The sequence below is a fragment of the Saccostrea cucullata genome, unplaced genomic scaffold (genome assembly GCF_032062105.1).
Source record: "Saccostrea cucullata isolate Sc308-1 unplaced genomic scaffold, CSIRO_AGI_Scuc_v1 ctg2761, whole genome shotgun sequence".
In the NCBI taxonomy this organism is placed as follows: Eukaryota; Metazoa; Mollusca; class Bivalvia; order Ostreida; family Ostreidae; genus Saccostrea; species Saccostrea cuccullata.
This window is the reverse complement of record NW_026940720.1, coordinates 26,253-43,822: the sequence shown is the minus strand read 5'-3', so window position 1 is coordinate 43,822 and position 17,570 is coordinate 26,253. Positions and strand designations below refer to the sequence as shown.

At 33.1% G+C, this 17,570-nt stretch overlaps 1 protein-coding gene across 1 annotated transcript in view; it reads right to left on the bottom strand.

Moving 5' to 3' along the window:
• The window catches only part of LOC134256041 (galanin receptor type 1-like), a 65,411-nt gene extending 48,334 nt beyond the window's left edge, over positions 1-17,077 (bottom strand). Inside the window, exon 1 of the mRNA XM_062738632.1 lies at positions 16,517-17,077. Within this exon, the coding sequence (XP_062594616.1) occupies positions 16,517-16,847 (331 nt within the window). The 5' untranslated portion in view covers positions 16,848-17,077. The remainder of the gene's footprint in view (positions 1-16,516) is intronic.
• Positions 17,078-17,570: the final 493 nt, after the last annotated feature.

Sequence of the window (17,570 nt, the reverse complement as noted above, 5' to 3'; positions counted from 1 at the left end):
CTGGATTTGTTGACATCATGAATTTAGTTGAAAACGGCGAAGAGTCCCTTCATTTTTTTTTTTTACAAACACAAGTGTTCTTGTTAAACGTCCCTCAAAAGAATGTTGCACTATGTATGGAGACGCCTACACTTAGCTTTTCTGCATATTTTCAACTGTATTTGGCGCTCGCCGTTTAGCAACAAGAGAAGCTTTTGTGGCAGCACCTAATGCGACATGGGACCTCGGTTTAGACGGTCTCCACGTTCTACAGTTGTATTCGAAGCCGCGATATAGGAACCAACACCTCGAGTAGTTCAATTTTGAGTAAAAAAAAATTATATTGTTAATTGTTGACCGTGAAAGGAAATTTTATTGGTTTACTGTGATTTCGGCTTAAAACCAACAAAAATGTATAAAAACCGAGCTAGGTTACTGACAAAAGAGATGATTTTACAGGAATATCAATTTAAAACACCTCTTGAAAAGTCGGGATTTCCTTAATTTTAGGGTTAAAATGACATTTTAGCAGACACAAACCTATCTATTGGGTCGCTTTTTAGCTCTACTGGTTAATTGAGACCAGAAGAGCTTGCCTTATGCCATAGTAAGGTGTCCGTCCGTTTGTCTGTAAACAATTTTTCTAAATGCTACTCCTCCTGCCGTTTTTGGTCTGGTCAATATAACTTGTCACACTACTAGACTACACTAAGATACATCATTGAGTGCGTTGGATTTTGATTTCCATGAACGGTGTTGCCATGGTTACTAAAAATAGAAATTTTTGTGAAATTCCTGTAAAACGCTACTACATGTACTCCAACAGTTTTGGTCCGATTTCAGTATAATTTGGCACACAAGTAGACTACACTCAGATACACAATTTAGTGCATTGGTTTTTGATTTCAATAAATGGTGTTACCCTGGTTACTAAAAATAGAAATTTGTGTGAAAATCTTTTAAAACGCTACTCCTCCTACAGTTTTGGTCTGATTTCAATATAACTTGACAAACCAGTAGACTACACTAAGATACACAAGTGTATCTTTTTAAAAAGATAGGTGAGCTAGCGCCGTAGCAATTTTTATACACAGAGAGGGGGATCCGTGATCAAGTGAGTTATTTTGTTGAATTCTTTAATTTTTATCGAGGCTAGAGAATGATAAAGTTATTGTTGTTTTGTGAAGTGTATTTTATAGACACGTAAGTAAAGAAACGATCGAGGGTGGGGACCTATTGGAGTTTTGGCGCAACGGAACATTTATGACCTTTACTGGAGAGGGGGACTCTATTTAATATGGAGAAGATGCCGATTGAGGCATTGCATGAGCTGGTTTAAGAACAGAATTTGTTTGCAATGTAGCCAAGAAAATACAGGGGAGTCAAAGGAATATAGAAAATAACTCAAAGTGTATGCTGTATAAAGAAATCCAGAAAGTTCCGAATGTGAAGATGTGAAGTAGCTTGGTCCTTTGGGTCATCTTTGTCAAGAAATGTTAGATTAAAAGCCATACACATCAGAACTTTTTTTATATCAATAATGGATTTATTCGTTATTTTTAGTGTAAATTCTTGGTTCTGGAATGACCAATCAGAAATAAGAGTTTATCTTTGGTTGTGCTAAGATATAAAAAAAACCTTCCTTGTCTTTGTTTAGAACAATCAGATGACCCGGGTTTTTCCGTCAGAAAAAAAAACCGGAAAATTTGATCTTTACAGTGTAAGCTACACAATAAATAAACATATTTATTTAATGTTACATGATACAACGAAATTGTTATCGTACGATCTATCTATAGTAGTTTTCACAGGTTTCCCAGAATGCACGACCGTGAAGCCGAGCATGCGTATTCAAGGAATTTGGACTAACGTAGTTGCTAGCGAGCGCTAGCAATAATTTAGTGCATCTGGGTTTTTTTAATTTGCAGATTAAAAATATTTGACAAGGGCAAATAAGAACTTAGGTTGTGTCTTCGAGTGCGGAAACAATTTAAAGAGGGGGGGATCAGATGTACTTGTTATAAGCTGTGGATATCGACCTGCCCAGCTCGGTGGATTATACGCATGATTATGATGCAGGCTGGGACCCAAGGTTTGATTCCCAATCCGAGAATACGTTTTCTCCTTTCCTTTAACACAGCTACTTTATGTAGAAAAGTTCCTCTTGGGATATTAATTTGATTCTCGGTACACGTATGTTAGACGTTATTGTTCCTTGGATTGTGAATACATTTTAGTGCATAGTTTGCTGTGTGTATTTGTTCATCTGGTGTACTGTGTTGTGACGATTAAACAGACTTTCAAGTAAATTACAGTTTACCAAACTTGTAAACCGTCTATAGCTCAAGACCTGCTGTCTGATGAAAGTAGAGATACCTCTAAAGATAAAAGTTATATTAATTGTTTCTAACATTAAAACTAAATTATTGGTGAAATGCTACTCATCATAGATAACATAAACCTAAACTTAACTCATCATTACAATTATTATTATCTAAGCAGTACAAATATTTTACTTGTCCATCACAATATAAATAAGAGTATCGGGGGGGGGGGGGGGGCTGTGCCTGAACACCTGAACACTAGCAGAAATCAGTTCAAATATATGAATTTAAATATACATGTATAAGTGGTTCCTATTCTGAAATTAATTCGTATAATTTTTTAACAAACTTGAATCTACACTTCCTAAGGATGCTTTGATAATATTAATATGACACATAATGGCTTTGCCGCTCTTAAAATGATTTTTTTTTAAATTGATACATCCTTTATATTCCTTTGTATAAGTATGATCCCCTGTTATGGCCCCTCTATTTTCTTTGAGGATCATGATTTGAACTGTTTTAAATGACACTACGTGATAACGCTTTTACGACTTTGTGGTTCTCTTGAAGAAGATTTTAAAAGATATTTCCTTGTGTTAAACTGTTGCCCAGTGTTGCCTTATCCTATCCCGGAGGGTCATGGTTCGAACAAATTTGAATTCACACTACCTGAGGATGCTTCCGTATAAAGTAAGTACCGGTATGTCTGACCATGGCTTTGCTATTCTTGAAGAGAAGATTTTTCCTATCTGTATTCTTGTGTAAAATTTTAATCATAACTTTTGGCCCAACCCTACCCATGGGGGTCTTGATTTGAACAAATTTGAATCTAGGCTACCTGAAGATGCTTTTGTATTATGACCAATCATGCCTTTGCTGTTATCTAGAAGATTTTTCCTGTATATTTCGATGTAAAACTTTAACCTCCCCTACCCTCATTGTGACCGAAGCAACTCCCAGGGGTCATGATTTGTTCAAACGAATCTACACTAACACATGATATTTCCAAATAAATATGACCACGGCTTTGCTATTCTTAAATTAAAGATTTCGTGCATTCCTATGCAAACTTTTATCTCCCAATGTGGCCCAACCCTTCCACCGAGGTGTTGATTTTAATAAATTTGAATCTACACTACCTCATAATGATTTCACATAAAGTTTCTTATTTTCAAGTTTTTAAATTAAAAAAAAAATGTATGCAGAAATTTCGTTCGTTCCCAAAAAGCAAGAAAAAGGATAATCAGGATCTACGATATGTTTCTAGTACAGGATCTGCGATATGTTTCTAGTACACAGTTACAGCTAGTTCTACTAACCAATTTCATCAAAAACACCATGTACATTTTTTTACCGAAAATAGTGATCCCTCACAATGGTAAGTCCCATATTAATACCGCTCACAAAGAATCTCTTGGTTTGAGGCCCGGGCAATATTCAATGATTTTTTTTCTCATTTGTATGATAAGTCCTGTTTGTTCATTTTAACTTTAGATGTATTTTTTGCATTAAACAGTAACATTTTGGCATAATTATTTTTATTCTATTAATCTTTAAATACATTATTTACAGTTATTAATACGATAATATATACACATGTATATAAAAATTATAATCTATCAAAACCTGACACTGAAAGTCAGTGAAAGTTAATTTTCCTAAGATATTTATTCATTTAAGAAAGTTTTATTTTAGGAACGCCATCTGCTAACAAAAAGGGTCGATGCACAAAATTGAAACAGGTTTTTCCATAAATACGGACCAAAAATGTAACAAGTCATTAAATAACAATTCGTTTGTTCGATTTCTTCCAGATTTTTTCAAACATGAAATGAAGAAGCCATAAATAAGCCTCTGGCATAAAACGGATAATTTTTATTCTTAATGGGCTACGTTGTAACAATACAAAGGAACACGCATCTTTTAATGTAAAACTTACTCGAGAAATACTATACCCTGTTTCCCTCGGACACAAACCATTAGAATACACAAAATTCCTTAGGGTTGTCGATAAAGGGGAAAACGTGTTTCACAAAACATCAATCTTCCTTGTTTAATTCAGGTGACAGTGAAGGCCCGCGAGTCTCTTTACAAGCATACGAATGCTTTGAGAACAAAAGAGACACATATATACTCCTACGTTCAATTGCCGAGAGATTGCTAACCTTTAATGGAGTAAAGGAAAACGGCATTTTTCATCTTGGAAGAACTTCATTACACATATGCATTATTTGAAGTACAACAACTGAACCCCGGCCTTCTTCGATTCTCTGAGCTTGGAAGAAAAATTGAAATAAGCACAAGGCTCATCTTGAACCTTTAAATCAATAGCTAGGTACACCCAATGTATTTCAAATATATAATGAAAGATAAAAAAAATTGTTTGCAATTTAATGTATTTCAAATCAGAAATTTGGAAATAACAGTTCTTAAGCGTAGAAATGAAGATAACGAACAATATCCTAAATGAAGTTAAGATGACGAATCATAAACTGAACAAATCATGGATCCCTGCAGAGAACAGGTGAGATATAAAGTGGGAAGAAGGAGTAAGCAATAAAAAAAGAATAGGTTTAAAAGAAATCACACTCTGAGTATGCCAGGGCACCAACGATAGTTGATAACGTGAGATAATTTGCATAACAAGTGAAAAAATAAATTTAAAAAGGAGTATATAAATCTATATGTTTTAGTAAGGTTTGAAACTCAATCACTTTCGGTGACTTTAATTTTATTGCATATTTTTCTATTTCTCCGAAAATATCGGGTTGTAGGAACACGATCCCAAATAACACTAACCTGGATCCGCGTTTAGTACACTCTATTGGAACCAAAGTAAAGATTTCTTTAACTTTAGACTTACGAAATGAATCTGCTTGCCTTAGTACATGTATGAAGAGAAATCTTAAAATTATCAAGCGAATCTTGTGCAACAGTATGGTACAACTTGAAGATAATCTTTCAGTCTGGATTTTTATCACAAGATATTATGAAGTTTGCAAAATTGGCATCTGGTCCGCTTTTTAAAAAAAAACTTTCAGTTAAAATTAGTAGTAGTAACTTTAATAGTAAATTTGAATGATTTAACACGCAATCAAACTACTATTGAAAAGTAAAATCTGAACAAAAGATGTATTTAAAACACATATGCCCCCCCCCGGACATACATTATAGGTTGCACAGGCCTTTATTATGGGCAGTTTACATTTTGGGCAGTGATTTAGCAGTATCGGTTCGTTTTCTTAGCGGAAGTTGCAAATACTGAAATGAAATTATATGATACAACGATTTTTCATTTCAATGTTCATCGGAATTTTCTTAAGTCCTAGGGCCATAACTGTGTCAAGACTTGCTCAATCGTACCCAAAAGAAAACTGGACCTAGATATTATGATAAATCTGTGTTCCAATTTTTAGCTCACCTGAGCCGAAAGCTTAAGTGAGCTTTTCTGATCACATTTTGTCCGTCGTCCGTCTGTCTGTAAACTTTTCACATTTTCAAATTCTTCTCAAGAACCACTGGGCTAGAAAAGCTGAAACCTATGTGGAAGCATCCTGGGGTAGTGTAGATTCTAAATTGTACAAATCATGACCCCAAGGGGTAGGGCGGGGCCACAATAGAGAATCAAAGTTTTACATAGAAATATATTGGAAAAAACTTTTAAAATCTTCTTCTCAAGAACCACTGGGCCAGAAAAGCTGAAACTTATGTGGAAGCATCCTGAGGGTAGTGTTGATTTTAAATTGTCAAAATTTTGACCCATATGGTAGGGTAGGATCACAATATGTATTACAAGGGGGAAATTTAGTGAAGAACAGCATGGTCAACGCTACTCAGGTGAGCGATGTGGCCCATGGGCATCTTGTTATTTCAGTGTATGCAACCTCTGCATAGAAACAATTAACGGAAACTGCAAATAATTTGAATTTTTCCGAGTTCAAGGGGCATAACTCTGTCCCAAATATTGTTCGATCGCATCTTAAACAAAACTTGACTTGGATATACTAATGATGAATTTGTATATCAAATTTCATTTCAGTATGTGCAATTTTTACATAGAAATGAACAGAAACTCCAAAATAATTTGAATTTTTTTTTCAAGTCCATGGGGCATAACTCTGTCAAAAATTACTCGATCGTACCTAAAACAAATCTGACCTAGATATTCTTATGAAAAGTCTGCATATCAAATTTCACTTCAGTGTGTGGAGCCTCTGCGAAGAATATGAACGAACACTTTTTGGACCAACAGGCAGATAGCAGCAAAGCAATATGCTCTGCTTTCTTCGACGGGGGGGGGGTATACATGTGTGCGTCTTGTCTTTTTTTTTTTTTTTAGCGCACTGGACATGCAAAACGCCTTGTTAATCGATGTATTATTCTTGATTTCAGAGATGTTGTGCTTGAAAGTCTCTTTAGAAATGGAAAACACTGCCCAGTCAAGGGTTTTGCTACAAATAGCTTGTAATTAACCTTAGCTGCTCAGCTGCAATGTTACTCAAAATTAGGCAAATGATTGTAGTAAAAATCGACTGAAGAAACGGGCATTGCTTCAACCTCTTGAAACATGATTGTTGATTTCGTCCTGAAAAAACGGCACTGTTACTAAACAAGAAACAAAGTTCTAAAAAAGTATTTCCGTTAAACTTCAATCATCATGATTATACTAATAAATTACTTTGACAATAATATAAATTTGTTCTGATGCAAAGGAGGTAATTCAGGATCATGAAGGTAAAAAATATTTTCTTACTTCGATCTAGTGAAAGAAATTAAATGAATACTGCTTTGGAAAAAGACAAAACAAGTTACCTTTTTTAAAACTGAATATCAATAGACAACAAAAAAAAAACACAATACTTTATTTATTTATATAAGTCGGATAGGGTAATTAATTGGAATCACCGTGTCTGTCTAAAGTATGACGGTATACATTTATTGACTGGGTTCGAGGACAACATGCGTTTTGTCGGACCAAGAACCAAACTGTATGCTTAAGGTCGTTATACCTTATACTTTTTTATTTTGAAAAATCATGAGGTAAATTTCGTGTACCCAGTCCTGCACTGAAGACTCTATTGAACGAATGCAAATAAGATATAGCTGACCCCGCTCACCCCGTGACTCACGTATAGGTCCTACACCTCACTCTGCGGTCAAACATCGATTTTTTTATCCCCGCTCAGTAAAACATTGGATATGTAAGTTATGTTATTTTATCATATACTTAGTAGTAAATACACCGATTCTTTTTATCCCCGCTCCATATCAGTAAAACATTGGATATGATTTTACTTAAATATTCATGTAAAATATTTCTTTAATGACATCTATTTTTTTCCATTAATATAATGTCATAAACAAGCGTTCTTCAATGACAATACATGAACTACATTAAGTATTTTAAATATATGATAAATAGAATCTTTCAAAATCCATATCATATGTCACATACCAATGCATGTGATATGGATTTTAGTATGTAATATTCTCTATATATTAATATAATTCAGCGTAAGTTTACAATAAGTATCAATCTTGCATGCATACTTATACTAATGCATGTGTCAAAGGCTGCATTTAATTCATCTAGATACATCCTGTACAGTTCAGATATTAGTTAATAACGACACTTGATACTATTCCTTAGCTTTAAGCCACCTGCGTCACCCAGACGACATATGTTATCCGATTAATTTCCTTCCTGCGTTGCTAACTCTAGATTACGAGTTTTAAAAATCATTATTACAGGTTACCCCATATGGTCTTGCACATCATTTATTGCATGATATTTAAGGAGATATGCAGACTTAATCAGCCAAGAAAAAGCATACTAGTATTCCCCGAGGCTAAACAACATCATGCATATTAATTACTTTACAGAATCAAACCATAATAACACAATAACATGAACGAAAAATACAGTATCAATTACGGTGCCATTCTGGAAAAAAAATCCAAATACTTCGCTTCAAGGTTTGTTTTCTCTATTTTTTCATAGGTAGTACCGTTTTACAGTTGATCAGTGAATTCCCGTTATTCTTGGTCAAGAAGGATAATAATTTTAATTTTCTTTGAGCAAACCTATCAGTGCGAACAATAAAAAGCGATAAAAGTCGTAATTACTTAAATGTGGCCCTTAATCGAACCAGTCAAACTTCACATACATGGACTTTCATTCGGATACATTTTCAAGAGAGACAGCTTCATTACAATCTTCTATTTTCAATGTGATGCATTATACCATTATATCATGCTTCATTTTGGATTATGCATTTATCTAATCAATATCTAAAATTGAAATGATTCAATCGTTTATTACTAAAGAATTGTATTATATGCGTGTGTCATCGGAGTTTTATGAGTCTTGGATATGAAATGAATTCATATTTACTGTACATAGATCGAGCGCTCTTTCAGTATTTGAAATTCTTTGCCCACAAAATAAAAAAACAACAATTATTAAAATAATAATTGTATTTATGTATTTAATGCGATAATTTGTGAGGAGGTTTCCAGTAACATTTAGGTTGGTAAATTGTGAAAATTCGTCTGATGATTTAATCGTAATAGAATGTGTAAGGTCTCAAATCAGCACTCACCACCGAACATAGGTCCACCCCAGCATTCCCATCTGTATCTTTGCCCAAAATTATAAAAAATTAAAAGTTGTGTTTTGATCTTCTTTTTGCAATTTTCTGAGGTTTTGATTGTCTTTTTGAAATCTCTTAGAATTTTTATGTGCCATCTTTTTGAGGATTTAATATTTGCATTATTAGCTGATAAGCAAAGATTGTGAATCTGATCCCCTTCTTGGAAATTATTCATCAACATCTGTTTCACTTTTAAAAATTAGCAATTTTAATTGCGTTTTATTTGTAATAGCTTCTATAGTGAGAATTTTAAAATCACTAAAATTATTCCTCATGGATAAATCGCTAAAGTCGCATCTCGCTAAAATTTTCACATGTACTTGTACGGTATGTCACCACGTGTTTTGGTACTAAATGAACCCTCGCTGCTTTATGGTAAGTTGTAAAGAACTGTAAACCATAGTATTGTTCTGATGCCTACCTCTAGGTCATTTTTAACATGTAAACATATATTTTTATATAAATATTTGTTTAATTTTTTTTTTTTTTTACAAAATATCTATTTAATTCATCCACTATTATTTTACATAAAGATTTAGGTATTGTAATAGATTACTCTTGTTGAATACCAAGTCATATTGTTATCCTTTGAAACAATAAGACTGAGCATATGTCAAAATCCCTTGAACGAATCTGAACTGTTTCGTAAATCTTCATGTAAATTCTCTTAGTTGAATATTTGGTGTATTGTGCAGAAAATAAACTAATTTTGGGAATTTGTGTCCGCCGTTTAAAGTAAAACAGAAAGACAGGGGAGACCTGATTAGAAATAATGCAAGCGAAGAAAGGGAACTATTTAGCAAAGACGGAGTTATAATAAATGTAGATTGACGGTTGAGAAAATCGAATTGGGAATTAATGAGGAAAACTATTTCCCAGATATTTCAAGAAGTTTTGTGTCGGACTTTTATGTGTCCGTCGATTTGGTGAGGGATCTTTCAAAGATGGGCCTGTAGGATGAAAACACTAAACCCCTCTATTCAGAAGCAAGATGAGGACGAAGAACAAACACGCGTAAAACGGAAAAAATTTACGAGCGTTTATATAGTATACTATGAAGAAGTCCTATTATATCAAGTTTACAAAAAGTATGTTAGGTGAACAGTGATCGATAGAAAATAACGGACCGCAGAGTTGATATTACATGTAGGTGTCCTGGAAGAGTTAGCATCCCTTGTTTACCGATCACAACCACCGTGACTATGTATTGATCAGGTAGACAGACTTTCCGAAGTAAAATTCAGTTTAAAAACAAACGCATAAACAGGTATTAAACAAGTCAGCCAATTGAGACCCAATGACAAAGTTTGTGCGATACTCGCTAATATTACATCGGCGTCGCAAGCGGGGGGGGGGGGGCACTTTTTTTTTGCAAAAATAGACATTGTATAGGCATTGAAAATTGGGATTTAGCATTTTTTGGTGGTTTAGCCTACCCACTTTCGATTAGCCCCCCAACTTTCAATTTGCTTCCGACGCCCATGTATTATTTGGATCAAAAATGAAACATTGAATTTGAAAAAGACCACTTTTGCTAAATATTCGACTGTAATGTCGAGTTCTTCAAATTTAGATACCTAAAAAGCCAATGATTAATCAAAATACCAAGTTTTAAGGTTAATCATTATTTCTCACAATTAATTCACACGGAACATGATCTTTATATGTCTGAACAATTAAGATAACACTGTTTTGCTGCTCAATTACGATTTTCATATAGATGACAAATGTCATGAAGCTACTCTGTGTCGATGCAAGAGGATACTGAATTCATTTTTTTCGCTGTTTAAGAATACTAGAATGCAAGATAGTCTTTTTGACTCGTTGCGGACGTTTGACATAGATGAGCAACTCTTGCTTTGGTGAAACCGGGTTAAAAAAGACTTTTTTCTGACGTACAAAAGTGATCAGAATATCCATGTACTTGTTTATCAGAACATTTCGTTTGTAAAGAATTACCCTGATACCAATGTGTTTATAATGTATCGCTAAATTAGAATAAAGAGATCATACTGTTTGTAAAATAGAAATCCCGTATACCGATTACACAGTGTCTATGATGAGAATTGTTATGATTTGAATTTGACAAAATCACTGAGTAGTTCTTAAAAACATCCATTCACTTGTAACAATCTGCAAATAGACTTCAAAAAAAAATCTACAAATAAACCAAAGGAAATTAATGTACGAATGAACTTGGAGGGCCGACTGCACTCTCGTTTGTTGACATCGTTCGAGCATATTTTTAGCTCTACTGGTCAAAGACCAGAAGAGCTTTTGCGATACTAAGGTTTCCGTCGTCCGTCCGTCTGTCCATCTGGAAACATTTTTTTTCAAAATGCTACGCCTCCTACAGTTCTTGTCTGATTTCAATATAACTTGGCACACAAGTAGACTACACTAAATACATAATTTTGTGTATCGGTTTTTGATTTCGATGAATAGTGTTGCCGTGTTTACTAAAAATAGAAACTTCTTTGAAATATTTCAAAATGCTACTCCTCCTACAGTTTTGGTCTGATTTCAGTTTAACTTGGCACAAAAGTAGACTAACGGTGTTGCCGTGGTTACTAAAAATAGAAATTTCTTTAAAATATTTTCAAAATGCTACTCCTCATACCGTTTTGGTCTGATTTCAGTATAACTTGGCATACAAGTAGACCAAACAAACATACAGAATTGTATGGTCTGATTTTTTATGTATAGTCTGATTACAATAAATCTTGCCAAGAAAAAGACTTAACCAATGATAACTTTGTTAACGTATGCTGTTGAAAAGTTTCAAGTTAAAATGCTTCTTTTCTCTTCTCTTTGTTTCAAGTTTAAACCATTAGAGCTATAGTCTCGTCACAGACTTCTGGTCTTTTTTAAACTCTTAGGAATAATAACAATATTTTGTGCTATTTAAGAAAACTCAAAGAATTTTATGACGAAAAGATTTTTTTTATGAAATGATAACATGCACTATAACTATATTTATTTGAAGCCTTGTATCACTTTGTATTTCTTACACTTGACTTTTCAGTTTTCTTGGAAGCAAGCAAAAATTACATGCATTCCAAGACAAAAACAACAATGTGCTTATGTTACCTTCAAAGAGTTACTTTGCCTCAAGCACGCAACAAGAACTTTACTTCTAAAACTATGGCGACTGGCGGAAAAGCCAACAAATGGACTTTTACAAAAGCTTTCCGTTTTCTGATATTAAATCAGGATCACACGGCATGTAGTGTATATTTTATTACTGAAAAGTCTTTTTCTTTACTTCAAAAGACCTTTTCTAGATTTTCTTAATCCAGAAATTGACAGCGTCTTATTAAGGATTCTTCAGAAAGAGTAGTCGCTGACCCACTATAAGCTACGAGTACATGATCATGCAATGAAAAAAATCTATGCATTTTAATTATATAAAAGGTTCATGAATGTTTCAATCATTGTGTTGACAATATATCGATCTCAAAATATATATATATATTTTATTATTTAAGGACGCTTTAAACACTGCACACTAAAGAGCTCTATTTATTGGATAGTTTTATGCAGTTAGAGTGATCTGCCCTTAGATGTAAGATTAAAGAAATTGTTATTTACCATTAATTACATAATTTATAATAGATTAAAATATTTTTAGCATTTTATAAGATCAAGAGTAAGAAGTTTAATTATTTTCATTAATTTTCCCAATATAAGTAAACCACAGTGATTTCTGCTCATAAATCGTCCATTGTCTTTGAACATTTTTCCTGCGCAAATAAGGCACGTACCTTATATTCTGAATGAATGAAAAAGTCTCAATATGCATATCTTTATATGATATATTTTTCTCCGAGTCCAAAAACAGTTTCTGTTAGTGTTTAGAGCTTCCTTAAGGAAGAAATATTTAAAAGTAAATATTTATCCTTGAAGGGTTGATTTCGTCGTTTAATGCCCTGTTCACACGGAAAGTTTAATTCGCAGTAGATTAATGCGAAGTAAAGTAATGCGAATCAGACTAATGCGAATTAAATTGCGTTCACACGACAGTTAATGCGAAGTAAATTAATGCGAATTAAGGGGGCCGACTATAGTTTTATTGCGTGAAAACTACAATAGCGAAACTCTTCATTTTTATACCATATATAACCGACATTAACTTTAGTGTACATGCAAAGTTTGGGCGAAATCTACCGTCCAGATATTTCTCAAAATATAGGTACATTTACTATAGGATTATGCAGGAAAGTGCCAATTTTTAGCACTTTAAAGCAAATTATACAAATACTACAATAGCGTTTTTGTTCAAACTATAATATATGAGGAGTAATACTATCTTGTACATTATGTGTAAGAAACACAAAATTCTACCGTCTTGTTACCAGAGGGGGCATCTCAAAAGGCCAAAAATTAACGAATTTTCCTGTTATTATAGAATGCAACAAAATATGACGCATGCATAGGATTTATACAAAAAATAATAAAATATGATGAAGAGATTATCAAATTCCTCTGTAGTAAATTTCAAGAGCGTATGTTTATTACTTTTTATTTAATAACATTTTTATTACCCCTGTCTTTAAGAGCTTCAGTTTATCATAACGTCAAAAACGCACTATAACGACGTCAACCTACCTATCAGTTGCGAAACGGTTAAAAATTCAGTTATATAAAATTGTAATTACATTTTTATTTCTTAATTTTGTTGAATTTTATTAATCAAGTGAAAAAAGTTGCTTTAAACATTTTACTATGATGCGCGAAATATTGCGCAATGAAAACTAGAGTCGGCCCCCTTAAAATTTTACTTCTGCAGCCCGGCTTTTAAGACGTCATTTGCAAATCACGTCACCTTCTGCAGAAGCAGATCCAATTGACATAATGTCACAGTGTCGGTACACACATTTTATTGATTAACAAAATTTTCCTTAGTTTTTTCACTCAAAAATAGCACAAGTACCTATAGCTGACCATCGACAAGTGGTATTTGACTAAATTTTGCCATTACACAAGCGTCAGAATTTAATTCGAATTAGCTTCGCTTAGCATTCACACGGAGCTAATGCGAAGTAATTTAATGCGCAGTAAACTAATTCGAATTAAACTAATTCGCATTAAATTCTCCGTGTGAACGCTAAGCGAAGCTATAATTCGCAGTAACTTTACGTTTAATTCGAATTAAACGCTCCGTGTGAACAGGGCATAAGAGTTGGTATAGAATTCCTTTTATAAATAATAGGTCTTTTGTGCCCTGTTCACACGGAGAGGTTAATTCGCAGTAAATTAATGCGAATCAAACTAATGCGACTTAATTTGCGTTCACACGACAGCTAATGCGAAGTAAACTAATGCGAATTAAAATTTTACTTCTGCAGCCCGGCGTCAGCACGGCTATTATGACGTCATTTGCAGATCACGTCACCTTATGCAGAAGCAGATCCAATTGACATAATGGCAAAGTGTCTGTATACACATTTTAACCATTAACAAAATTTTTCTTTAGTTCATCACTCAAAAAAGCACAAGTACTTATAGCTAACCACTGATAAGTGGCATTTGACTACATTTTGCCATTACGCATGCGTCAGAATTTAATTCGAATTAGCTTCGCTTAGCGTTCACACGGAGCTAATGCGAAGTAATTTAATGCGCAGTAAACTAATTCGAATTAAACTAATTCGCATTAAATTCTCCGTGTGAACGCTAAGCGAAGCTTATTCGCAGTAACTCTACGTTTAATTCGACTTAAACTCTCCGTGTGAACAGGGCATTTGATATGGTGGATTTTGTAGTTTCTTAGCGATATCAAAATCAAACCCAAATTCAAATTATTTAAATAAACTTGTTTTATCGTATTTCAATATGATTGCTTGATTTAATAACGCGTTAAAATTAAAGAAAATATAAGGTGTATATAACATTATCATTCTGTGTGAGTTCAAGTTTGTACATTATTTAATTTACGGAGTGTCCATTTTGGGGGAACTTTTCTCGAGACATAAAGTGCACTCCTAAAGTTTTGGATTGAGAAGTATGGGACTATTTTAATAGTCTCTACTTAAAATCTATTAATAATGACAGAAAGCCGGATCCAAGAAATCAGATTACCTTGGATACAAACTGTCATTTTGACGTGGTCTCGTGTAGACCTGCCATTGAATTATGTCATATGTGAAATTCTTCCTTCCTACGGTATTTGGAGATAAAATCTAAAAGATTTCGTGACAAGGTTTTTCAGAGAAAAGAGTGGAAAAATAATTGAGTACGAACGATGTCTGTTGGTAGCAAATGATAAAAAAAAGTCAATTTGTACGAATTCCTGGAGTAAAATGAAATCTCTGATGCAGCTGATGACACCTTCCTAATATATATGTTTTGTATTTCTTGGGTTTATCTAAAAATAATTCTTAATGTTCTTTTTTGTGATTGCTACATTGTGTTCAATATGTTTTATAAATATAAGTACACCTGAAATTGCGATATAAAATTACCCATAAGGATTACGTAGGAAATTTTACCCTCTGGTATTTTTTCCAAATATCTAGCAAGGTACCTAATTTTTATGTGAAGAAACTTTTTTGAGTACATATACTTCCATGACAAAGTTTAGGGGAAAATATATTTAAACAAAAAACGTGTTGTCTGACCTTAATATTTATTTGCATACATCATTCGCGATAATTATACTTTAGTCCAAGAAAACATTTATAAGCGTCTCTTTCCCGATAGTTTAGAAACAAATTTATAGTTCATAACAGTTTGCTCAAATTAATATCGTATCAAATACAAACACTGACTTTGTTCAAAAGCAATCGTATCATTAAAAATAATTTGAGAATACAACTAATACAAAGATATATTCCTCCAATATATTTTTAAATTGTTTGTTTATTATGCAGGATTATTATAATTCATGTAATAAATAACTATATGCGATATGTAGTATATACAAATAACTATGTTCAAAAAATACAATAAACAAAGATTTGAATAAACTATTTACCATCTTCTATGAAATCTTGATTAAATTCGTTCAATGCGCATTTAAAAAAATCAATGGTTTGCTTAACAAATATTTGAAAGTAAACCGTGTAAAGCATGTGATTTAATAATGAATGAGGAAATCCTTAATAGCAAATGTGAAATAATAAATATCATGACGAATATATTATTTCAAGAAAGTGACATTGAATGGGTGCATTTTCGCCCACTAATACCTTTAAAATTTATGACACGGAGGAAAGTGTAGAAAAAAGGAAACGTTTATTGACGGAGCAGATCCTTTCCAATTACAATTAACCTAAGCTTTCTATTATAAAGTAATAAATCTCATGTTCAATCATCTTTTCAACATAAGCTGTAATTTTCTACGCAAATACCGGATATGTGAATTATTTAAGATTTAATGCATATATTTTTTTCCTATTTGATTAAGTATTATCAAATTATTTTATAAAGACAGCTTTTTCTACCCAGTAAATTTTATTTGTATTTTTATTATTTTTTCTTCAGAAAATCAAATATCGAGAAACGTGTTTTATTTTGATTAGAAAATGGTTTAATTCAACAAAATGCTGTACTTACACATCATATTTCCAAATGGCCAATACATCACCAAAACTTTAACAGTTGTAAAGGGGCAACAGAAGCACAGGTACACAAGATCCACCAACGCAAGATTGAGCAAAAATATATTGGTTACGGTGCGAAACGCTTTGTTCCTCACGAAAACGTAAACAACAAGTGCATTCCCAAATATCCCAGTGACAAAAATCACCATAAAAATAATGGGTACTACCCGTATGGCAATTATGTCTTTTTCCGAGTCGTTCATTGTTGACCAGTGTTCGTAAGATATGTTGAAGTGTCCGAAAGAAGACGCATTCTCGCTCATTCCCTCATGTATTCCTGACATCTCTTTTAATATACCGCTGTTTTATATTGGTTATTGGTATCGCCGAGAGCACATCACTACATTTCCAACTTTTGTCACCACATGCGTCTTCGACCAGCGCAGACAATTCTATCTTTTAAAAAAAAATACTTTGTTGCTTTTACTATTACTTAAATTGATTTTTTCAGTGTCTCGGCATATAAAATGCATGCTGTTGCATAGACGAAGTTGAACGTGCATATCCTACAGCTGGATTTCTAGAGTTAAGTATTTTCTTCCAATCATTTCACTGAATCAATAAAAAAATCGCAGCGGAAAAGTTTCTTTTGCCAGTTAAACAAACATGGAACAAATTCCTTATATTTAACTTGTTATAGACATCAATGAAAAGAGCCAAATAAAAAAACACATGGTTGGCAGTTAAACTATGCATATACAGGCACATAAGGCCATCATTAAAAAATAATCGTTTATTTGATGCACTCCGACTCACATTTTTCAATGCAGGTAAGTACACGTAGGTAGGTTTTTTTTTTTGCTCTACAGTATTGAACAAATTGATATCCGTCCAAAAAAAAAAAAAAACAGACTTGTAAATTTTTTTTTTTACACACTGGATATAGCTAGACAGATTTAATATATTTAGAAATCGATAAGCATCCTAGAGAAATTATATACCTTAGCTTTAAGATGTCTTTTGAAATGAAAGAGAACAAATTAAAATGCATAGTGCTGAAAAAAAAA